The sequence below is a fragment of the Adelges cooleyi genome, unplaced genomic scaffold (assembly GCF_023614345.1).
Source record: "Adelges cooleyi isolate 19-005CV unplaced genomic scaffold, UGA_ACOO_1.1 ACOO_flye_CR_arks_rails_tigmint_CR_PRNA_9, whole genome shotgun sequence".
Lineage (NCBI taxonomy): Eukaryota > Metazoa > Arthropoda > Insecta > Hemiptera > Adelgidae > Adelges > Adelges cooleyi.
This window is the reverse complement of record NW_026096579.1, coordinates 17,307,318-17,332,005: the sequence shown is the minus strand read 5'-3', so window position 1 is coordinate 17,332,005 and position 24,688 is coordinate 17,307,318. Positions and strand designations below refer to the sequence as shown.

The following is a 24,688-nucleotide window of genomic DNA, read 5'->3' as shown; positions in this document are numbered from 1 at the left end:
ATGGTATCAATAATCATATGATCCAAGTGGTTTCAAAACACAGTGGTTAAAATATATTATTTTAGTTACCCAATAATTTGTAATAATTGTAAATTTAAGAACTTAAATTTAGAACCATCAAATTCCCATTGATTTTTTATTTTTTTTGGAAGTTTGTTAAATACATTTTATTACTCCAAAAATGTTTTGCTTTACTTGCACTACAATGTCTGCTTTGCCTTTGCGACCCGGCTTAGGGAAATTTTGTTCATCGTTATTTCAACAACCATCATCCTTCGTGAGATTTGGAGTGCTTCTGCCTGCAAATTATTCTCAAAATACAAAACCTCTTTCAAGTCCTAGTATTAAAAAGCGTATTCAAAGAAGAAAGACTACTACTATTGAAGACACTGGGCAACGCCAAGGCGTAAATATTATTTTATTTATACTATTATCATATTACATGTACTATTATACCATAATTAAACTAATGACTATCACTTAACAAATAAAAGAACTTTCATTGACAGTATAAGGGGGGGGGGAGGGAGAAAACCATTAGTCTCGGAGACTCAATAAGCTTATGCAGTCATTGAAATGATCCTGTTACTATAACATTATAACATCTGTTTTTTAGTTCTGGAGTGTGACGGCATTTACGACAGCCGAGGAGTTCCAAATTGAAGAACTGAAAGAAGCTCTTTCCAATACAAAATTATATGAACCTATAAATCTGTATAGCGGCTCTGATGATAGTGCTGGTGAGTTAATGTGTTTAATTAATAATAAAATATTAACAGGTTTATTGACGATTCACCAGATTTCAGATATTATACCACTCGATGTCATTCACGCCGTGTCCAAGTATAATGTTACAAACGAGCCTAGGCATTTATACTTTTTCCGTGAAGGATCTGTAGTAGGATGGAATATATCAGACATGGAAGTAAATATTTTAATCGAGTTTTTGGCCAAATATCAAATCCTACCTTATGACACTGGCACAGTTGTAGACGAACGTGAAATAATGTATTACACCTACACAAACGATAAGTAATTATCCCCCACCAATCGTCGAAGAATTACTTATTCTTAATACAATCATATTTTATATGCTATTTAGGAAAAGTTCAATCGAAAAAGGTAATTTGCATTTAATCAAAGACAATGAAATGGCTACAGATTTAGATCGGTACACATTCTCCAATGCCATGGCTCACAGTGTCAAGTTGGGTACTTGGGAAACGTTATTAGATCAGTATATAGATTCAGTCGAGTTTGTTACGCAAGTAAATATACGTACATCAAAATTAAAATGCACACAATTATCTTATACACATTTTTTTTTTTCTTCAATATTCTAGGATTTACAAAAAGGACGACGTTTAAGTATTTCAAGAAAAGAAGTAATGAAGAAAACCGGCGAACTGTTTGGATTAAGACATTCAATTAATTTAAGTTCTGATCTTCTTGATTTACCAGACTTTTACTGGGAACGAGAACATCTAGAAACTCTTTACCGTACAACTTGCAATTATTTTAGTATTTCATCACGTTTAAAGGTTTTTAGTAATTGTCTTTTTAAACATTTACTGAAGTAATTTTCAACATCATACTAGTGAATTAATTAATTTCTTTTTTATTGTTCCTACAGGTCATGAACATGAAACTAAATCATTGCCTAGAACTTGTAGAGTTGTTGTCGCATCATTTAAGTGACAGACATCACATTAGATTAGAATGGATGATCATAATATTGATTATGGTCGAAGTAGGTTTTGAGATCCTTCATTACGCTCAACTATTGGCAAAATAACAATTATTATATTTTTTAAGCCTTATTACTTAATATAGAATAGAAGACTATAAATTTTAAAATATCAATTGTATAATGTAAATATATATTTTTTAATTATTACAAGACGTAAATAAAATAAAAATGATACTATTTAAAAATATGTTTAAAGTTCTTCAATATCTGTTAAAAAACAAAAATAATAATTTCTAAAATATGTATCTCTCTTATTAATACTGATTATTAAGAAAGTCTTTTAATTGGTAAAAATAGAAAAAAATTAATCTCAAAATACATAATATGATGGCTAAGTAAATTACAAAAATTCAATTCTATTCACTAACAAAAACTATTCAACCACATAAAATATTTAAAAAAAATAAACAAAATATAAATATTTTTTTTCTTATTTTTATCTAATAATTATTTTATAAAACAAATTCAAGTTAAAAATACTTCTTGCACCAAAAATAAAATATATGGAATTAAAAAAATGTCACACGTTTGTCATGTGCACTGTTAACTATAAATCAATCAATAAAAAATAATTGAAAAATGTTAAAACTAAAAAAAAATATTTAATTCCACTAAAAAATAGTACAAAAAAGAAACACATTTATATTCTTAAAAAACAAAAACGAAAACCTATAAAAATATGATATTACCAAACAGCTCGTTTTCTTCTGTGATCCTACGAATGACAAAATTAATATTAATAAAAAAATTAAATAAGATAATCTATAAACTTTAAATAAACACTCACTGAAGATTTGATATTATCAGCTAAATATAATTGTGACATTTCTGTCAATAACTTTTGATCTTTAGTCAAACATTTTAATGCAGTTTCCCTAAGTTTTACTTCATTTTCAGTTGAATTCTATAGAGAAAAAAAACGTAAATAAATAAATGCATTAATACTCAAATTTAATTTAATCATCAAATAATGTTATTCATCTCATGATACTAACCGAATTATTATTATAGTTTGGATATAACTTTTGAAATTTTACAGACTCTGCTTCCATTATTTTCAATTCATTATTACCTTCTTCAATGATACCAATTAGCTCTTCTCTTTCTTTGATCAAAGCGCGTTGTTCGTCCAAACATGTTTCAATTTTTTCCTCTAGCTGACAAATAAAAAACAGGAATTAAAATTATATTTCTCAGCGTATTTCTTTTTTAAAATATATTTGCCTGTATGTATATGTTTTTAAATAAATTGTTCAATTCATTCTTCCTTGTTGTGTGTTCATTTTTCCAACGTTCTTCTTGTGTATGCCACATGTTTTTTGCTTCTTCTCTTAATTTTCAAAACAAATTTTTGAAAGGTAAAAAAATCATGTATAAAAAATGTATTTACTCACTCGAACATAAAGTCCATTAAATACAATTTATGTGATTCTTCGTTTTCGTAATGTTTGAATAATTGTTTTAATTCATTTAATTTTTCACAAATACGTATTTCAATATTTGAAGAAGATATCACGTCAATAAGGCAATTCAACAGTTTGTCATCCTCTTGCATACACTCCAAAATTTCTTTGGACTTCTGTTTTAGCACCGTTTGATACTGTCGAACTGATCTTGATCTAAAATAAGCCGTAAAAAAAAAGGTATGGCAATAATTAGACTAATCATTAGAAATGAATTTAATGCCCACCTCATTATGTTGTTTAGTCTAAGTTGTTCTTGCTTATTTTTTACTTGTTCCATACTACTCAATTGAGTTTGGAAATTTAAATAAGTGGATTCTAATTTTTTTAATTCTTCACATCTATCTGAACATGCTCTAAACATAAGATTTGTTAAGTACTTTTACATTTACATAAAAAGATGCATAGGTACCTCAACTTAGCGACTTTTTCTATAAGATCAGTTTTTATTTGTTCCATCTTTTCGAGTCTGTATTGTTGTTTTTGTTCCTCTTCGATCCTCTCTTTGATTAGTTCTTCTTCAAACGCTTTCTTCTTCATACATAATTCTTCCAATTCTTTTTCTTTTGCAAGCTGTTTAGTTTTCATTTGGTCATCCCAAGATGACTTTGTAGAACGTTGATGAAGTCGACGCTCATACTGCAACATAACAAATAGCAATGGTTTTAAAATATACAAACAAGCAGTGTTGTGTATAAAATTAGTCACTGATTTTTATACTGATATCCCGTTCTCTCATAGGAAAAGTGCATTACAGCTAAGCAGACAGGTGTGAATTCTACAATCCACCTGTAATAAATTAAGACAATCAATATCTTCTAACCTCTTTAGGTTTGGGATCGCACGATTTTGATCGGGCATAGAGTTTTAATTCTTTTTCTCTATTAGTTACAGCATCTTGCTTACGCAGCAGTTCCTTAGCCATTTCTTCATTTGGAATTCCGTGTGATGCAGAAGTAGGTCTTGACAGACGTACAGGTTTCTTTTTCATTTGTTCTTTCTTTAAACATAAACGATAAAGTTACTATTAAAATGCGATTGTTGAATACCGTCACTAGCCATATACAAATATTATTTACCTTAAAATCTTCATCTTCCCTTTGTCTATCTTGAATTTTTTTAAGCCATTTTTCTGTTTCCTTACGTTCTTCATCAATTTGTTGCTGTTGTTTCTTTCGAATTTCTAATTGTAACTCTGAACTAGATAGGGAAGTAGTAATACAAATAGTAGATATTATTTGTTCTTAGAATTTTATTGTATATAATTTAAAATAATATATAACCTTTTTTTGTAGTATTCAGGAGAAGTCCATGTAGTAAACTTATTAGAATTATTTTCCCAAGTTTTAAAATACTGAGTAATACCAGCCCACTGTTCTCTGGCTTCACATTCAGCAGCATGTTTTTTGTGTAGAGCTTCATATAACTGCGCCTGGTTTGGACGGCGGTTAGTTTTACTAGTAGTTTTTGTAGTCATTTTATTATGTTTATTTTTTAATAATCTGTAAATACAATTTTTTTTAATAACAGTACACAGAAATATTTAAGTTCAAAATGATTTCATTAACACAGTAATACATAATACGCATGCATGACATTAGAGTATAGACACTAATAGAAAAATGATAAATATCTTAGTAAAAGGTTACCACTATTAATAAGCTAGTGTTGCTATGGTTTTATTTATTTCTTCACAGCTCACACACCGTTAAATATAATTAATGTTCTACGAGTCATACAACACAAACTGATACTATTGATTTAATACTCATAAAAATAATATAATTTAGCATATTATACTTTGGTGGATAACAATTATTGTTTTTCTAACTATTATACTGAATTATTTTAATAATGCATTTATAAAATAGCTAATAAATTTTAGTAAATTGTATTTTGTCTTTCTGACACCTAATGTCCATTTCAATGGATATTTTTCTTAACATTTATGGTGCCTAACACATTTTTTTGTTTTGTAATCACTACCTAATGTCCATTTGTATGTTGCCATGGTGTCCATAGATTTTAAGTTAGTAAACAAGGGGTTAACTGAAGATTGCCTTCATGTCAAATGTGTGAGTTACATTATAATAAATCATTAACATGTCATATAAATATAGAATCAATCAATTTTTGTATTGTATATTTTCTAGAGAATGTAACAAAGCTAAAATAGTATAGAATACAGGGTGATCATTTTATTGCTCAATAACTCATAGGGTTTAATAAGAAATCTCAATTTTTCAACATTTTGTTTTTCTTTCCAAAATTATTTTTTTTTATATTCATTTTTAAAACTTAAATGGTAACGTTTATATTTGATTAACTTTTTAAATTAAGAATATTTTGACTAGTTGATAACCAGTTTTGAACAACTATTTTTTAAGTTAAAAGAGTTTAAAAGTTAGGATGGGAGAGGATAATTAATTTGAGAGGGGGGTTGGAACATAAAAATGTATAGAAAATTGAGATAATATCGTATGAATAGACAGAAAAAAAAAATTCCATTATTAATTAAAACCCAATTGAGTAGTTTATGATAAAATTTTCACCTTGTATATATACATAAAATATCAGTGCATAAAAAAAATTATTATTATATACACTTAAATGTAAATCAAAATTAAATTCTTTGAACAAATAAGCTTTTAAGAATGAAAAATCTGAATTGAGTTTTAATTTATAAGTAAAAATAAAGTGTCCTTACTTATGATGTTATACATGTTGATAATTATTGTGAGTTGACTCTAAGTCGTTAGGATACAAGCGGTTTATTACCACTTAATTAATATTTCTTTCATACAATTAGGTATATCAGTTTTTAGTGTAAAAATTAAAAAAATTTGCTTCTGTAAAATGTAAATGATAAAAAAACGTTACAAGTTTCAACAAGTGTTACGTTATCAGTATTTCTCTTATTTTTATTTATTTGAATACAATTTTACATAACCTTAAAATTCTCCCGCCAAAAAAAATTAAAACCCTGCACTATACCAATCCATTACGCCTTATGGCTACCACTTTTATTTAACTCTTCTAATCGAGAAGTTCTCAGTATTTCAAATTGCATTACTTATTTTATCGGAACTTAAATGAAATACGATGTGCCTTTGTCAACAAATAATGTTGACAAACTGTTTTTTTTTTTTTTGTAAAATGTTATTTATTTATTAAATGCTACTCAAAATAAATACCTTTTAATAAATTAGACTATGTATCTCATTTTTCAATCAGGTTCCCATATTTCAATAACAGCTATCCTTTATTTTAAATGACTGTGTATATCACTTGACGCGGATTTTTAAAGTATAATTAAGTTTCATTATACTATTAGGTTTTTAAGTATAAATTTGGTGGAAAGAGAGGAATAAGTTCGGGCATTATTCAAGGAAGATTTATCATTTATGTAGTTGAACTTTGAAGTCCTCCCAGATATTTCTTGCGTTTAACCTCATGACTATTGATTTTTATCATTATTATTATTTCTCTATGACAAAATATTCAAAATCTTTCTCATAAATGTATTGGAGCTACGGGCCTTTCCAATACACTGTACAGTGTTACAGGCTTAATAGTGAAATACCAACACTCATTGCCAGAAGTCGAAGTCCGTATGCAAGCGCAAATCCAGGGAAGGAGTTGAGACTTAAGCCCCTCACTTTTAAAATTGTTTTTTATGTAGGTAAAGCTTTAAGCCTTTTACGCTAAACAAATATTGTCAGATTTGATTAAATTTTTTGACAGGACTGTATAAAACTGGTGACAACAGAAACAATTTGTTTTACAATAACCTTAATCGAATAGTCCTTTTTCTACTTGCAATCTAATAGATCCACGCCTGTAAGTCTATAATAATATGCAAGCATCATAATAACAGGCTTGATAAAAGTGCCTATAGAATAATTAATTTTTAATTCACCGTCGACTTGAGTTATTGTAAAATAATTTTGGATCCCTTCCGAAAAAAATGTACACGGGCATACTGCCCTGCGGTTGTATGTCACAACGATAGGTACGGAGGCGGTGGACTTTTTCGGCCGTTGAGGATGTAACGTTGTGGCCGCGTATCGTTAGTTCTGTCATAATCAGATATTGTGTACATTACAAGCGCACGCCACGCTCACTCGCGGTGCCACGGCTGTCTCATTTTATATCGGTTCGCGCTCGACGTGCTTGACCGCTGCCGCCGGCGTGCCGAGTCCGTGCCATTAAGATCTTTGCCGCCGCCGTTGTACCGTGGTACCGCACAAACAATAATATTAATTAAACGTCGTGCCGGACCGCGCAACATCAGGCATTTTGCGACAACAACGGTTATTATAATATTTTTCAACAGTTATTCATTCGAGTCTGAATTTGTGCGCAGACGTTTTTTTTTTTCAAAGTTATTATCGTCCGTGCGGTGTATACGCGGTTTTTTGTTTTGCAAATTTCTTCGGCGGTACACTACAAAACTCTCATTGAACCTATAACCATATATCATATTGATATTACATATTAGATATATTAATATATTTATAAAAATATACAATAGGTGAGTAGTAGACACACGTCTGCGTGCTCAGGTATTACAAGCATGTTTTGTGCATACACTAGTCTATGCCTATACCTACCAACTACTACTATATACCTAATCCTACTAGGTATACTATGTGCAGGCCATACACCCGCGTCGAGTAAACTAGATAAAGATAGAATTGCTACCGTTTGGACGACGTTTAAAATAACGTAACTCTTTCTAAAATAAACTCGCTTACTATTTACTAACAAATCGTTGCCTCGAAAATCACAATATCTTGAAAAACCGCGAGAACCCTCCACAATTGTTCACGGTTTAGTATATTAAATTAAAGCTAGCAAAAATAGGTGGAAAGATTATTATTAAGTCGGACCGAAGGAGTGTCACCTTATTCTTGACATACTGTAAGCAACTGTGAAAAAAATCACACAGCCAAGCTAAAAAAAACGACATGGCGATAGTCGCTAAAGCTATTTTTATGAAGATTTCCCGTATAGGCGCGCAAACCGAAAGCGCGTCTGTTATTATAATATTTTTAATAATAATTTATGTAACGCAATTTTAAAACATAAAATAACCGTTAACGGTAACTGAGATAAAAATTAAAAAAAAACTTTTTTACATAATATTATATTGTTAAGCCGAGATTTGAATTTTCATAAAAATATGAATTACCCTTAACGCGATCCCTTTTGTGTTTTAACGTAGGTACCATCAATTTAATCTTAATAACAATATTGTTTGTGTGTAATAATTTTCCAGTGACCACAGTACTACTGTACCCACACCGTTCGCGTCTGTTGTGTGTTACAGCGGCGGCCGGAATACACCACAATGATTAAAGTCGACGAATCTGATCTAGTTGGAGGTAAACAATATAACAATGTCTTTGTAGTTATTTGTTATCGCGTGTACAAGCGATCGTTTTTCTTCTCGTGAGCATGTCGTTTTGTGTGTGGGCGTTTGACGAAAAACAAACCAAAAATAGATACTAGCTATCAAAAACAATCGGTGTTTTGCGAACGCCGGACGTGGAAAACACAACAGAGAATCTGCTCGCGTTCGGGCTCGTGCGGTCGGTAAAATATTTGCGCTGCCGACTCGACTGTGGGTGAGACATGGTGGTAGTGGTAGCCAAATGTCGCTAAATTTAGACTAACCTCGAAGAGCTGCCACGTTCTCTGTAAGAGTTTATATTTGATAATCTTTATATATATTTTTTTTCGTAATTATTATATTCTAATGTTTTTTTTTGTTGTTGGCATCATTCGCGCGTTTTATTTTTCGTTGTACGCCGGTCGACGAGTCGCTCGACGGACGTAAAAAATAAAATAATAAAAAATGTTGTCCACCTATTTATAAAATATGTGCATCACAATATGGAGGCCCCTAAATGGACGGCGATTAAAAAACGTGGTCATGGCGGAATTTACAACACCTATTTCGTTTGGGCTTTGGCCAACCGGTGACGTTTTTTCCGATACTCCTGACCACCGGTTAGGAAATAACGGCAATAACACGCAATCGTATTTCTCAAACCGCTTGGTAGATCACAAATTGTAGGTAAATAATTGGCTCTTCTGACTTTTGAGCACGCACAGTCCAATTACATTTAATACGTGTATTGAATTGACGCCAAAAATGTTGCCCAAGCGAAAGTGTTAAACTCAAAAAATGTCATTCACGTGGCTACTAGCTATTAATTAACATTGTTAATTAATAAAAAGATATTACCGTGTTAGTTTGTGCAGACACAATGTATTATAAATTTTACATTTTTTTTTACAACATATAGCTTCTGAATTACAAACATATATTTATATATAAACGTTGACAGTAGGTTTGCTTCAATTAGTATGAAAATATTAGGGATAATCCTAAATAAATACTTTAAACGTACAAAAAATAAACAAATTAAAATTTCAAAAATTCCTGAGCTTCATCTTGCATTCTATACTGCATATTTTTCACTTCTGTACACCACGAGTCCAGTCTGTTTATCATGCCTGATATTGGTGTTTTGTTCATCACCCTAGGTTGCACCCATTCCAAATTTACTGTTTCACTGACTTGATCTATTTTCCCCTTGACTAGGCCCAACGAAAGCGCTTTCATTACCAACATTTCAATTTGGTCCAATGATAATTGAGTTTCTTGCGCGATTTCTTGGAAGGACAAACACCTGTTCTTAGCTTGTCGTTTAAACGTCATTTCCATCAGACACAGTAGAGATATTTTCTGTCTTAGTTTATGTTCCTGGACTGCGATGTCAGGTATGGATGCCCATTGTGGCTTCATTTTGGCAAATTTTGTTATGTCACCGTTGTTAAACGCGTGCAATAGTTCTACCAGCCAGAAATTGGACGTATTCGTTAGAGACTCCAAAATAGGATGCATTAATAATTCACCAAGGTTATAAATATCATCACTGAGTAATGCAGCCAGTCCTAATAAGAAAGCATTTTTCAATTGGTCTTGTTGGTTAATGGTTGACAAGTCTATTGAACCCAAATACTTCAAACAGGTGCGATAGTATTCAGTGTGCTTTCCTTGGAGACGATACAATTGGCTAGCCAACAAATAGTATCTACTATGTACCGGAGATATTTCATCCAAATCACTCAACAGCTTGTCAACCTCGGTTATAACAACTAAAGTTTCTGGCTGATTCTTCAACTTGTCTAACAAAATTTCACCTCTAAGGACTTTTGCAAAAACTAACGCTTCAATTTTGTCTTTGACTTTTGTCTCGATGCCTTCCAAAAAAGTGACTGCTTCCTTTGGGTCTTTGTAAAAAGGAATTATATACGAGATAATTTCCACCAATGCAAAATAATTCATTTTACTTTCAATTGGTTGAACAAATTTGGTATAGAAATTTAGCAAATTTACTTTTTTTTGAACATTGGGATCCTTTACATACACCAACAATTTTAAAGTGAGTTGATGCCAGAGTTTTTTGGATTGCAATTCTTCTAGTTCAGACATTTCAATTTCCTGTTGTGCCATGTTTCTTCTGTAACACAATATATTATACATTTTTTTAAAAATAATTTTCAATACAAAAAATGAAATATGATAATTATTTTACTAAAAACATTTTAAAATGTTTTATAGAAGTGGAACCTAGTTTTCCATACAGAGAGATAAAAATTCGCAAAGGAGTGGACATGAAAGAACATTATGAACTACAGTCTGAAATTGGACGGTAAGAATAATTAAATTAATAATGTTCTGAATACTTTAAAAATCTATAACCCATTTTGAAAAAAGGCCTTTCGTGTGAAACAATGTGATACTAACAATATTCTTATTAATTTTCAGTATTTTAAAGCTTAATTGGTATTTTATTAGATACAAAAATAACAGAATAACAAGGTACAAAAACATCTCAGCCAAATTAACTAAAGTTATCTTTAGTACAGCAAATAGTTAATAAAATAAAGTACCTATGATTTTCTTTAGAAAGTGCACAAAATAAATGATTATTTACTGGCACAAAAAGTAGTTTAGATATTTAAACTATTTGATAATGACCATCACGAGTATGTTGGCTGAGTTGTATCTATTTTTAAATATTAAAAGCTTTTAATGCCAATTTTTTAAAAACAATTTAAACATTACCATTGTACTCAATTTTTGAATACATTATTCAATTATTAGTTATGTACTTAAGGCAACCATTTTTTTAAGCTTAAATCATTTATAATTGAATTTATTTAATCAAATTTTCCTTTATTAAATGTTAGAAAATATAATTTAATTACATAATAAACCCAGGAGGATTTTACTAATCAGACAAATGTCATTTGATTCATTTTTGGTATATAATTACGTAGAGCTTACTTTGAAGCCGTTTGCTTCACCTACAAATGAAATGGAATCTTGTATTTTTCAATTTTTGTGAATGATTTTTGATATTAAGTCTAAGACATTGTTTTATACAGAAACCCTTTTAACTCTTTTTTGAGTCAATTATTATGTCAATTAAAAGCTAGTTATTTTTTGTTATTTAGAATAGTTTTCTGATTCAACCAATCTAATATAGAGCAAAGGTACTTTTTATACTCAACATTTTTTGTTCATCCCTCAGATATGTGTCAATACTTAATAAAATGACCTACAAAAAATGTTCAGTCAATCTTGACTATCGACTTTTGACAAGAACAATGTTAACTCTTAACGATAACAATTATTAACAATTGAAAATAGATTAGTTCAGGTCAATTTTTTAGTAAATAGCGGTTTAGTCTAACATTTTCGTAAATATTTAGTTAACTATTAGTTTATTTAAAAATGTACTACATTTTTGCTAGTTACAATCAATCTGTAGTCATTCTACGGTTAAATTTTTATCATTAACATTTGGCAATAATTTCCCATCCCAATGTGCAATTAACTTTGATTCATGAAAATGTAATTTTATTATTTCAACAAAGGATTTTTTTTTCGAGCTCTGTAGAGAAAGTTTGATTAATAAGACAATCATCAACGTTTAATTTTATATCTTCTAAAGTCCTTGTAACATATACATAAAGTTCCGAATACTTATTTGACACCTATGTAAAGTGCTACATAATTTCTTTGGGACCGAGATTTCTATATTTTGTTGTGAAAAACATTCAGTACCTTTTTCTGATTTCGATATCTAACCACTTTCTGAGCTCTGTTACCATAACTACATAAACTTGTGCTGAAGTTGAGGAACCTCAATTTTTATTAATTTTAATGCATCAAAATGAACAATATTAAAAAGGATATTTTTTTTTTCTACAATCCCTATTTTTTTAAGAATTTTTTTGAAGGCCTCTTCATTCTTTGTACAATTTTATTAATTTAGTAGTGCAATGTTGTATAGCTCTTATTGGTATCCAAGCCTTTTTCCTAAAAATTACACATTCATGAATAACCAAAGATGCTCTTTCACAAATATTCAAATTTACAGCTCAAATAAAATTAAAAAAACTATATAAGCTGTATGCATCAGCTAAGAAATGAGATATATACAATAGAACAAACCATTAAGATAGTAAACACTAGACACATTATCTTTATGATTCTATTACTTAAATAGAAAATTTTCTTTAGGTGTTGTCCACAATAGCTATCATGTCCTGGCATGATGGCTACTATAATCAAAACAATACTATATTCAATAATAATTTTTTTGTTTATTACTTTTTAATTTATTACAGGTAAAATAATAATATTATATTTAATTTAAATACATATTTATCCATTCTACTAGTTAATTTTTGAGAAAATATCATTTTTCTGCATTGCAGCCAATATATATATATATTTTTTAAATCCTATATATGAAGATATATTAAATTGTAATTTTTAGAAAATCAAATTTTCTTTAAAATTGGTAATTAATATTTTTTTTTATTTAACTAATAGTTTACGAAATATTTACAGACTAAAGCGCTGTTCATTGAAAAATTGAACTAATTTTATTTAAATTCAACATAGGCACGGGTTAACATTACATGGTTGTTTCAACATTTTTTGTAGGTCATTTTATAATGTATAGACACAAATTTGGGGGGTGAGACCTAATATATATATATATAATTATATTATAAAGTTATCATTCAGGTGTAACTTAATATATGTAAAAAATAAATTATAAAAAAACCTATTCATTTAATACTGTGAGTTATTTAATAAAATTAATTAATTGTAGTTTTAAAAAACATAATTTTTGATGAGTCACTATTCAGAACTTGGGTAATGTTAAACTTCTATTGCTTATAATATAAAAAAATATAAAATTACATATTATGTACAAAATAGAAATATTGTAAAAATACTTACATCAAATATGTAGAAAGACACAGATTAAAAGAAGACTGAAAGTTAAAGTTTAAAGTTGGATTATTTGATTTTCGAAGACAAATTGACTCGAGCTTCGAGAAGGGTACCAATGGTATAATTGATAGCGCATAAGAACCGCACAAAAGTAAAAACAATGATATCAGCATTATTCAGCAAACGAAGAAACATATTTTTTTGCAGTAGTGCCAACATTTGAAATATTTTAATATACACCAACACTGTTTCTCGATCATGAGTCAAATACGGAATATCGTTCTACTTTTTATACAACATTCATTTCTTTTCCCATTCCCTGAGTAATAAACATTTTTACTATTTTAAGATATCTTCTAAAGCTCTAGAAAATACTAAAAAAGATAAAAATTTAGTAGTTTTATAATGTTGTAAAATAACATAAACTAAAAATGTTTTTAAAAAGAAACACTACATAATTGCAATTAATTTAAGAAAAAATGGACGTCTTTTATTATATTAATTACCCTGCAGTGTAGCTAAAAATAGAAAAACGGCAAACTTCTATTATAATATAATATTAGCTAATGGGATATTTGTTACGAACTCGTCGATCGCGAAAAAATTATATTATGTATATCTAACAGCGATATTAAGTGCTTATTCTTAATGAATCACCCTGTATTTTTATATTAAGCCTTAAGATGAACTCGTGTTAAGAAGCACCAGATAGTTAAACAATTCAGGCAAAAGTATGGCATGTTGCCAGGAAGTCGGAAGAATTATTTTAAGCAATAAATCTATTTTGAATAAAGATGTACCTAATGCAATTATTTCGTGCTCGATCTTTTGTGATGTATATAAGTAAATTTCTTGTTATTTACTAAGTATATTTTATAGTAAATCATAAACGTATTCAATTAATTAGCAGTTATATGTGTTAGTTTATATGTGTATTATAACAGGCAATTAATTCTTAGTGAATAATACAAATGAAAATAAGAAAACAAAATACTCTTATTTCAAATTATCTCTTATTAATTCTTTCAGTTTTCTGTTATTTAAACATTTTCAACGAGTATCTTTTTATATTAATACATATTTACAAATTATAATTATATTGAGCATTTATAAGATTTTCAAATAACTAGAATAACGTTTTTGATAAAAATCCAGATTATTGTATTCTTAAAGAGGACGTTATACCTCCTAATTATTAAGGATTTAGGTAAAGGAAATTTTTTTGCATTCTCAATTTAAAGATTAAACTGTGATATTAGTTTAGTAATTTAGACTCGTTTTTTGTTAATTTATTTTTCCTACTATCGCAGCATCCTTGACAGCGATTTTAAAAAAAATGTTTCATTTAAACATTGCCACGCAAAATGTGTTTTACTCAGTCCATAGTGATTTTAGAACAAAAGCACCGACCTTTTATAAAATCAAAAGATAACAATATTTTAATGGTAATATTATCATATAAGATTTTTAAAATAATAACGTAAAAATAAGTTTTAGTTATTTAAAAAAAATAAAAAAATGTGTTTTTAAATTTTAGGTTTATTAAAAAGGTGCTGGTGGTAATATTACAAATAATCAATTTCACAATATACTAAGAATTTATATTTATCCGTTTGTTAACAACTTGTTTTGTTTTTGCCCGGCGTGGTCCGTGTCGTCCACCCGTCTTTTGCCGTAGTCATCATCATCAGCAGAAGTGACGTCGGTGCCGGTTTCTGTAACCAAAGTTATTCGCTCAGTATGATGTTTATTATTATTATTTTTATTTTCTTACCACTTTCATCGCCAGACGTATCGCCCTCATCATAGTCTTCGTCATCATCATCATCTTCCCATTCTGTTTCTTTCCTCTTCTTCGTCTGTGGTGGTGGTGTGGCTACCCTCCTCTGCTTCGGTTAGGGTCGCCCAAGACAATACCATGCCATGATGACGTTGTCCCGTCGGACTCCATGATTTCATCTGCTCATAATTGTATTTTACCGCTTAGTTTTATATTCTGTACTGAATATCTTTTGGCATTTCAATGACTCTAATTGTTGTGTAGTTTTCACAAATGAGCTGTGCAATGTGGTCTCCTCCGATGGTGTGGTACTAGGCGGGTACCACTAATATGGTATAACGCAACTACAGTTGACCCGTGGGTCACAAAACGAGTTAAAATTTAAATCAGTGAAAAGATTTTTTCCTAATAGTGATCTTACTTTTTAATATCAATGATTCATGGTCATTCTAATACAACAACAACAATGGAATGAAATAACAATAAATGTATCAAGTCAGTATATTAATTATAAAATAAGTCAGTAAAATAGTCAGTCTAAAGTATATTAATTATAAAATAATAACAATTATAAAATAAATAAAGTTATACATTTTACCCCAAAGGGTTTTCTAAAATAAAACTTACAATTTAGTAGCAATAGTACCATACATTTATCTACAACAAAAACTTGTTTTTTATACTTTAAGTACAATACATAAAGGTGACAATTTTTTAGCAGCACTTATATATATATATGTTTTAACGCTAGAAAATTGGGTGTATATGGTCCTCTTAACTACAACCAACCTATTGTAAGTGTCTAGGAGATGCTTATACATTAAATATTTAATTGATAGTTGGATAGAAAAATATAATGAAAACCTAACGGAAAAAAAATGAGAGAGTTGACTTCAGTTTTACTTTTAAATTACTGTTGAAACATTTTGATCTATTTAGCGCAGTAACGTATAAAAAATTAATCGTGGAGGGGGCGATTTTTTTCAAAAAGTTTTCGTAAATTTTTTTCATTAATTTTTTTTGTTTAATAAAACCTTGTATAATAAATAATACAATATGTTACATTCTTAAATTTTAATGAACAAATTATCCATAAATTATTTAATAAACGTTGATTAATTAGATCACGACTGTTTGTTCTTAAATCAATTGAAATCGCCAGCGATTACATGCCGATGGTAATTGGTATAATTTATGATTTTTTTTTTTTAGTGGGAAATTCGGTACGGTATTCAAATGCCGAGAAAAGGCTACGGGGCTCATGTTAGCTGCTAAGTTTGTCGGAATCGTGCACAAACAAGACAGGCGCAACGTGGAACGAGAAGTGGAAATCATGTGTGAGCTCCAACATCCTCGTCTGATACAGCTCTACGACGCCTTCGAAGCAAACAATGCCATGTGCTTCATACTAGAACTGTAATTATTAATTATTACTTAATAGTGCTGTATTACGTGTACCTACGCTTACTGATTACACCTATTATTTAAGTGTATCTAGTACCAAATGTGGTCGTCAAACCTTATGTTATAATTGATAAACAAACTAGGCACCATTCGGGTTGATTGTGTCTACATTCTACACCATTATTTAGTTATTGTTGTAATTTATTTTCGGTTATATTATATCAACAAACTGTTATTTACATAGTGTCGAGGGTGGTGAGCTGTTCGAGAGAGTTATAGACGACGATTTCGTCTTGACCGAAAAGTCAGTGACTGTGTTCATGCGACAAATATGCGAAGGCGTGCAGTTCATCCACTCTAAAAATATATTACATCTTGACATCAAGGTAAGAAAATTATTTTTATTATTCAATAATGTGGTGTGTGTGTGTGTGTGTGTGTGTGTGTGTGTGTGTGTTAAAAAGATATACAAGGAGCTGGGGGTGGGTAATACAGGAAAGCTATGCACCACTGGCATGTGTGATTTTATCTTTACATTTTTTAACGGTTTTTGATTTGTAGCCGGAGAATATATTGTGTCTGACAAAAACGGGTAACCGCATTAAGATCATCGACTTCGGCTTGGCGAGGAAATTCAATCCAGAACACAAACTTCAGGTGCTTTTCGGCACGCCGGAGTTTGTCGCACCGGAAGTGGTGAATTTCGATGCTATCGGGTTCGGCACGGATATGTGGTCCGTCGGTGTGGTTTGCTATGTCTTGTAAGTAACCTAACCCAATAACTTCGTGTGATCTATTGTGTATTTGATAGGAAAATCAAGTGCTTGGGATTTTTGGAAATGTCAATTATAAAAAAAAAAAATTGCTGTTCATTATTGTACAAGGGCAGAATGGCCAATGGGGCTTTACTTTTTTTATATATACATATAATGAATCACTCCTAGCTGGTTTGTTTATGCATGTAATACGTATTACATTTATTTCCTGTTACTTTTAGACTGTCGGGACTCTCGCCTTTCATGGGCGAAACTGACGTGGAAACCATGGCCAACGTCACTATTGCTCAATACGACTTCGACGACGAGTCGTTTGATTCCATATCGAACGACGCCAAGGATTTCATCAAGAAGCTTCTAGTCAAAGACCACAAGTACGGTTTTAATGTGTACCTATATATAAATTATACATACCGGGTAATTTTTACAACGCCCTACACTAGTTTACTCTTAAAATAATTTCAATTTTGTAGTGTTTCGTTTTGGAAAAAATCACTCGGTATATAATATGTTTTGCTTGTTTGTTACCCACAAATTAGCGCTTAAAGCTAATTAAAACTCACTGATGATTATTATCATTTAACGAACAGTGTAGTGAATGGAATAAAAAAAAATACCATTATTTCTAATAAATTGAACAAAACATTTAAAAAAACATCACGGTTGCTGGGTTCGAAAAAAACTATTGAAAAGTCTCGAACGCTCTTATTTTAAATAAGGTTGTTGTGTCGTACGTGGTCGATTGTGTTTTGTTGGTGTATTGTTATGTCTGTTGTTGTAGTTCATAACAAAATATTCTATAAAGTATAAACATTAAGTACTTATTCTAATAAATTACAGATCAACACTTGTAAAAATAACATGTAATACAATCAATAGTCATCGTTGCTATTTTTACAAGCTTTGACATAAGATGGGTGCCTACTACCTATTATAGTAGGTATAACATACCTACTGTGGAGATGGTTTGAGTGCGTCCAGTTATAAACGGTTATAACTTGCAAAAAATAATTGGAGAATATAAAGTTTTCACATAACGTTAATAAGTATATCTAGACATTTTCCAATCTTTTGCTTAGGCGTTTATGTGGGCGCAATACGATTGCGCGCGGTCCTTATCGGCGGTACCATTTTAGGCGTACGATTGCGCGCGCTATATTATTTGTACTTCTATGCAACGTTGCCAAATACATAGGTATATAGGTAAATAAAAAATATCCATACGAATTATGGCGATCTGTACGCATATAAGCATACCATACATTATTAGAGGACCTGTAGAAAATCGCGAGTTCTGATTGGTTCTCTGACACATGTGATAACAAATTAGCCACAACAGCTGATATATTCTACGGCAGGTCACCGAGTGCTTTGGCACTCGCTCGCTCGGCGCCGTCACTTCGCTCCGCTAACTAAAAATATCCTAGGTTTGCAGGCTACAGTTTAGGAGGAGGTCACAGGTTAAATCAAATATAAATTAAACTTAACTTTTTTAACGATATTTTTTAAATTATTTATCTATGTAACCATTAGCGGCAACGTCGCATCCAATTTCACGCGCAATAGTACGCCTTTGAAGGGTCAAAACCGTGTTCTTTGTTATTCTGGCACCGCGCGCAATCGTATACACAAAAAGGTACAACGCGCGCAATCGTACTCCGCCGGTTTATGTTATAGTAATAATAATCAGACAACAATTTGTTTATACGTCAGCAACTTTCATACACTGATGATATACAATTATTTTCTACAAAAGACTTTCTGAATAAAATTAACTAGCTTGACAAAATAAAATAAAATCTATAGATAAGAATATACTTAGACTGTTACTGTGTAAATAATAATCGTTTATTATAAAAACTAGAATAAAAATACTGTATTATGTATTTTTTAATAAAACAAAACTAATAGAATTAAAAAAATAAAACACACACTATATAAATTAAATAGGAATCAATGGTTTGATTGAAAATATGGAAAACTAAAGAAATGTACAAAACTAATAATACATTTCCAAAAACATATTTGATGCATGACGCGGTATTGTCAGAATAGTTGACTACTTATTTCAACTAACCTGGATTTAAAAAAAATTAGTAGCATAAGTGGTAATTATGGAAAGACTTAGTAGTTGAGACTTGGGTAGCAAATTAAATTTAACCCAGAATTCGACCTAAAAGAAGGCTTAAAGAGCCTAACTAAACGTCAATTGAGGATGAATGTTGAAGAGCCCTTATATATTAGCCCTTCTATTTTGTCAATGAATTTCCGCATGTGATAAGTATGTAGATAAAATTATAAAACTAATTTCTTATGTACACGTGACGTGGATATTTGCTGAATGAATACTTGAGACGAAACCATCGACACCTGACCGTTATTGTTCGTGCCTTAAATCAGAGGTGCGTACATGATTTTTGAGTAGTTGTTCTAACTTTACCTCGGGCATGTGCATAGCGTGGTAGATTTAAAAATAAACTAGGAACTAGACATTTTTGAGGAGGCTATGTGAGCCCGGTGGGCCTATGTGCGTCACTGACTAAAAAAACGGTCGTTTAAAAAACCCACGTGATATTTTTTTGATTGTTTTGTGTTTTTATTTATTTAATGGAATCGTGCCGGGAATAAAACGATTTTTATTTATCAGTGATTTTAATGAGTTTTATTTTTCAAATAATTATTTTATATAGTGTTTCATTTCCTCGATGCAATTTTTATGTTGTGTTTTTTTTTTTGTGTGTAATTGGTTGTAGGAGCCGCATGACTGCAACCGAATGTTTATCTCATAGTTGGATGCAAAAGAAAAGTACAAAAAAGATCATGCGTAAGAAAGGGCCCGCCAAGAAACTGTCGCGGCAAGAGTCGATCAAGGTGGAACAGGACTGCCCTCCGTCGCTGTCTGTCGCCCGGCAAGACTCCTCGCTGGACTTGACAAAAGAAAACCTTAGAGAGTTCTGTGAACGTAAGTCCGGTACGAATTCACCGACCGATGTCGTGCCGGTGACGGCCAGCGACCGAACCCTGGCACCCAAAACGCCGTCTCCGCCGTTGTCCGTGCCAGAAGTGACACAAATTACAGGTACCAAAATTGTGATGCCCGGTAAGCGAGACGAGACGGTGGCAAACAAAGACGGCGAAAGTAAGTTCGTGGCGATAGGCAATGTTCTTCCGGACAACGGCGGCCGTGTCGACGCGTCACCGAAATCAATCGACATTTCTGCGCCGACGGAAGATCGACAGAAATCGAACGTTGTGGTGGTTGTTAATAATAAAATGATCGAACCAACTGACAAAGTCGATCCGACCGAAAAGGTGGACGCCAAAACCGTTGTGCCAAGCGAAAATGATAACATGGCTGCTTTAGGGATTATTCCAGCGGACGGCGGGTCGATCAAAGGAAAATCTCAGCCGGCCCCCGCCAAGCAGAGTTCTACTCAAACGGTGGTCACTAATATCGTTATAAAGTCCGGTAAGGAGCAGCCCGGTCGTTATGACATCAAAACTTCGCCACTAGTGGACATACCCAAGAAATCCGTGGACACCCAACACATGTCGTGGACCCACAGCACGACGACCACCAATCGTAGGTCGTCGGACGTGTCGTACATGTTCTCGAGGACGACAAACACCTCGACGACCACCACGAAGTCGTCCGCGAGTCTGCTGCACGAACTGGTGTTGTCCGCGGCGGACGGACACGAAGACCCGCATGTAGCGGCCCACAATTTGCACAAGATGCTGTTGACCAGACAACCGTTCAGCGTGGACCGCAAGCCCAAGTTCAAATTGACCAGTATGAACCGGGACGTGCCCATCGGGTCGCCGCCACCCGCCAGCAACCTGCTGTATTACATGACCGATTCGTACCATTCGGCGCCGCACAGCAAACTGTCTTCGCCAGACCGCGAATCGGCCAAAGACATGTTGCTCAGGCTGTTCTACGGCGATCGCAACAAACCCGCCAAACCTGACTTATCCACGTGAATCGCGATCAACGGGTTTAGGTTAGGTCCCGCCACCGTTAATTTTTTTTTTAATTTGTAATTTGTATAATTATAGATTTGTTTGCCAGCTGGTCAGTTCGAATCGATTACTATCTCTGCAACACTGTTGAATATTTAATTATTGCATTTTTATTTTTTGTCACTCGCCCAAACGTTTTGATATGGGGAAGACTTTTGCTGAACTTATATTTTTCATTGTTTCGTCATTTGTATTTTTTGTATTACAATGTATAGGTTGCAGGATACATGATCCTCTCAAAAGGGTGAATGATTTTCACAATAGATGTTCAGAGATATTAACTGATCGACGATCAGCTTACATATAACATGTCGATATGTATCTTATAAATTATATTTAGCAAAACATTATACTCAAATTCAGATATTCAGATATTCCTGTATATCTTTGTACTTAATTTTTTTTTAATGAATTACAATTGTATACATTTTACTGGGGCGGGTCTATTCCTATAAAACCCTTGATCATGTCTATGTAAACTTTCACATTTAATCATACTAAAATTATTTTTTCGGTATGTCTGATCTGTAATAGCCAAGTCCAATATTGGTCACTCTTGAAGTTTAAGACCTAAGCCTTTTTTTTGGGGTCTAGACCATAGAATCTATGTACTAATTTCAGTATAATTAGTAGGCAAACGTAATTCCACCCCTTTTTATACTATAGAGGTATATATGTATATTGTAGTTACCAATTCTAGTTAATGATCACTCCTGTAAGACGGACATGTGAATAGCGAATATAAACACTACTTTACTATTGCATATTTTGATAATTTTATGTTGAATAAAATTGAATATATATTATTGTTTTTAGCGCACCACCTATAATGATATTTTTAAATTAAAATTTAGTTTATCGTCTTCATTGATGCTTTGCAGATTATCCATAAAAATTATGATTTTTACGCCTATTTTATGTACGATAGTCGAGTTTTATTAAAACCAAGCAAAAAACAATTACCATTGAATCGGCTGTAGAATTTTGTTAAGTTTATTTTTTGTGTGATAAAGCATTTTAAATTTTGTATTCGTTATAATGAGTAGTAAAAATAAACTTGTATTTATAAGTAGGTTTGTGTAGAAATTTGTCATAATATGTAATTATTGTACTTATACACTTAGATAATTATAGATGGTAACTGCGCCCTGCGGTATTGTAATGTATAGATACATAGATAATTTTGAAAAGTATAATAAAATAAATGTGTTTTTAAAACGAATTCTTTTGTTCTATTAATATTGTATTTTCATTCTTGAAATTTGATAGATTTTGGCTGAGCACTGCAGGTGTGTTGGGCACAATTCCAAGGAATAATTTCACTATAAGTTGTGTTCATTACAAAAATATATAAAAATATGCAAATAATAAATGTAGATGGATTAAATAGGTAATTGAAGTCATGCTTTCAGGAATAACAAATCATATACTGCTTTCATATACAAACCTACTGTTTGGTATCGGGTTAAAATTTGATCAAAACGGAAAAAAAAAATTTTAATTAACATCAAGCAAACTTGGAATTTGAAAACCTATTTTTTTTGTCAGGTCTTTATAAACGAAATTGATTCGGTATAGTTTTCAGTTTTGTTTTTATTTGTCCTTATTCAAAAATCCGTTTAAGTTTATAACACAATCAATCCAGTGTCCATAATATTACCTATATACTTTTTTTAAATCCCTCTCTCAAAACAAAATATGTACTGACAAATTACCTTAGCATGTTTGTTAACTATATTTACCATATCGTCTTTTTATTTGCCAAAAATGGTAATATTTGATTATTGGAAAAAATTGTACTATCAGTTTTGACTTAAGAACCTACCATATTATATGTAAATTATAATTAATAATTTTTTCGTTGTGTTTTAAGTTTTCTTGCATCTTTGGGGAATTAAATGAAACATTTTTAATTTATTATGAGTTTTTTAACTACCGAGAGAGTTTGAAATTCATGCCCGTATTGGTTACTTAGAAAGCAGTTAAATGAACTCATGTCGAATACATTTTTTTTTTTTTTATAAGCCACTAAATCTTATAATTGGCGTGTTTGGATAAAAAAAACTAAGCCAAGATCCTTGGATTGCTTTCAATTAATTTATCATAACAAAGGGCGATGAACATCAATATTACATTGTTTTAAATATAGAAATATTTCTACGGTAAATAAGTATGGGCTTGTATTTGCTGATTGCCACAAACCATTAAATCAGTTGTAACCAATTGAATAGTATTAATTTCATTTTTTTGGTTATAAACTGCTACTAACTGTGTATATTCTTGTTCGAAGTTTTCTTTGTGTGCATAATAATACTTATACAGGGTGTATAAGGGTGCATTAATTGGTATTAATTTTTTGTTAATTTTTAAGTTATTTAAAATAGAACTGGTATCTCATTAAAAAATTGTCTTACTAAAAAAATAATTTCAGATTTGAAATCGGAAGAAAATATTTTGTTGAATTGATATGTAACATGATTTTTTGGTATCTGGCCACATTTGCGTCCACCGAGTGGCCGGCTTGTGACCAAAACCAACATATGGCATGTGACACATTATTTTGGGTTAAAATTTTAATCTCAATTCAGCGGTGTGCTTAGAATTATTTTTTATGAAATTATGTTTCGCATGCTATATGTTGATTATAGTCACATGCCGGCCACTCAGTAGCCACTCGGTGGCCACCCTGTGGATGTACATGTGGCCAGATACCAAAAAATCATGTTACATATCAATTCAACAAGATTTTTTCCCCTGATTTCAAATCTGAAATTATTTTTTTCGTTAGACAATTTTTCAATGAGATAAGAGTACTATTTTAAATAATTAAAAAAAATGAACACCATTTATTGTACCCATAAAGCATCCTGATGTCTTATTTGAAGCTCGGTAGAACTTTACATTACACCCGGTATATATTTATATTATAGAGCCCGAATGAGTGCGGCTGAAGCGGTCAAACACAAGTGGTTGAAAACGGCCGGACAGCTAACAACGTTGAGCAAAACAAAATTGAAACGATACGTCATTAAGAAGCAATGGATAAGGGCGACAAACACAATTTTAGCATTGAGACGTATGGGTGCAAAATTGGATTAACGGCAAAAATTATATAAGTGGCTGACGTTATAAAAGTGGTTTTTCTTTATACATGTCTAA

At 31.3% G+C, this 24,688-nt stretch overlaps 4 protein-coding genes across 8 annotated transcripts; 2 read left to right on the top strand and 2 right to left on the bottom strand.

Annotated features, from left to right (window-relative positions):
- Positions 1–31: 31 nt before the first annotated feature.
- On the top strand, positions 32–1,923 carry LOC126847227 (required for meiotic nuclear division protein 1 homolog). 2 transcript variants are annotated; one of them, XM_050587375.1, is made up of 6 exons: positions 32–406; positions 617–740; positions 800–1,032; positions 1,103–1,268; positions 1,344–1,541; positions 1,634–1,923. In XM_050587375.1, exons 2-6 carry the CDS (start codon positions 729–731, stop codon positions 1,793–1,795), a joined length of 771 nt encoding a protein of 256 aa, XP_050443332.1. In that variant the 5' UTR covers positions 32–406; positions 617–728; the 3' UTR covers positions 1,796–1,923. The 2 variants fall into 2 exon arrangements, with proteins under 2 accessions (XP_050443332.1, XP_050443331.1); XM_050587374.1 differs by having other exon boundaries at positions 807–1,032; positions 1,634–1,922.
- A 92-nt stretch (positions 1,924–2,015) lies between these two features.
- LOC126847225 (trichoplein keratin filament-binding protein) lies at positions 2,016–6,101 on the bottom strand. Of its 2 annotated transcripts, XM_050587370.1 has the most exons (11): positions 5,921–6,098; positions 4,497–4,715; positions 4,293–4,413; positions 4,037–4,213; positions 3,626–3,852; positions 3,441–3,569; positions 3,145–3,369; positions 2,975–3,080; positions 2,746–2,907; positions 2,538–2,654; positions 2,016–2,465 (listed from the first exon to the last, which is right to left on the bottom strand). In XM_050587370.1, the coding sequence occupies exons 2-11, from the start codon at positions 4,688–4,690 to the stop codon at positions 2,436–2,438; spliced, it is 1,488 nt and encodes a 495-aa protein (XP_050443327.1). In that variant the 5' UTR covers positions 4,691–4,715; positions 5,921–6,098; the 3' UTR covers positions 2,016–2,435. The 2 variants fall into 2 exon arrangements, with proteins under 2 accessions (XP_050443327.1, XP_050443328.1); XM_050587371.1 differs by lacking the exons at positions 2,016–2,465; positions 2,538–2,654 and having other exon boundaries at positions 2,752–2,903; positions 5,921–6,101.
- A 1,191-nt stretch (positions 6,102–7,292) lies between these two features.
- On the top strand, positions 7,293–22,720 carry LOC126847223 (myosin light chain kinase, smooth muscle-like). Of its 3 annotated transcripts, none has more exons than XM_050587367.1 (8): positions 7,293–7,747; positions 8,495–8,600; positions 10,850–10,940; positions 16,539–16,742; positions 16,975–17,116; positions 17,292–17,491; positions 17,728–17,880; positions 20,260–22,719. In XM_050587367.1, the coding sequence occupies exons 2-8, from the start codon at positions 8,567–8,569 to the stop codon at positions 21,488–21,490; spliced, it is 2,055 nt and encodes a 684-aa protein (XP_050443324.1). In that variant the 5' UTR covers positions 7,293–7,747; positions 8,495–8,566; the 3' UTR covers positions 21,491–22,719. The 3 variants fall into 3 exon arrangements, with proteins under 3 accessions (XP_050443324.1, XP_050443325.1, XP_050443326.1); XM_050587368.1 differs by having other exon boundaries at positions 7,293–7,778; XM_050587369.1 differs by lacking the exon at positions 8,495–8,600 and having other exon boundaries at positions 20,260–22,720.
- Positions 9,471–13,695, bottom strand: LOC126847226 (26S proteasome non-ATPase regulatory subunit 13). Its single transcript, XM_050587373.1, has 2 exons — positions 13,553–13,695; positions 9,471–10,748 (listed from the first exon to the last, which is right to left on the bottom strand). Exon 2 carries the CDS (start codon positions 10,739–10,741, stop codon positions 9,647–9,649), a length of 1,095 nt encoding a protein of 364 aa, XP_050443330.1. The 5' UTR covers positions 10,742–10,748; positions 13,553–13,695; the 3' UTR covers positions 9,471–9,646.
- Positions 22,721–24,688: the final 1,968 nt, after the last annotated feature.

Coding starts and splice junctions, on each gene's coding strand:
- LOC126847227 (XM_050587374.1), top strand. CDS start 182: ATGTTTTGCTTTACTTGCACTACAATGTCTGCTTTGCCTTTGCGACCC. Junction 741..806: donor CGGCTCTGATGATAGTGCTG/GTGAGTTAATGT, acceptor ACCAGATTTCAG/ATATTATACCACTCGATGTC. Junction 1,542..1,633: donor GTATTTCATCACGTTTAAAG/GTTTTTAGTAAT, acceptor TTGTTCCTACAG/GTCATGAACATGAAACTAAA.
- LOC126847225 (XM_050587370.1), bottom strand. CDS start 4,690: ATGACTACAAAAACTACTAGTAAAACTAACCGCCGTCCAAACCAGGCG. Junction 3,570..3,625: donor GAAAAAGTCGCTAAGTTGAG/GTACCTATGCAT, acceptor TCTTATGTTTAG/AGCATGTTCAGATAGATGTG. Junction 3,081..3,144: donor TTAATGGACTTTATGTTCGA/GTGAGTAAATAC, acceptor TTGAAAATTAAG/AGAAGAAGCAAAAAACATGT.
- LOC126847223 (XM_050587367.1), top strand. CDS start 8,567: ATGATTAAAGTCGACGAATCTGATCTAGTTGGAG. Junction 8,601..10,849: donor CGAATCTGATCTAGTTGGAG/GTAAACAATATA, acceptor AATGTTTTATAG/AAGTGGAACCTAGTTTTCCA. Junction 17,881..20,259: donor CTTCTAGTCAAAGACCACAA/GTACGGTTTTAA, acceptor AATTGGTTGTAG/GAGCCGCATGACTGCAACCG.
- LOC126847226 (XM_050587373.1), bottom strand. CDS start 10,741: ATGGCACAACAGGAAATTGAAATGTCTGAACTAGAAGAATTGCAATCC.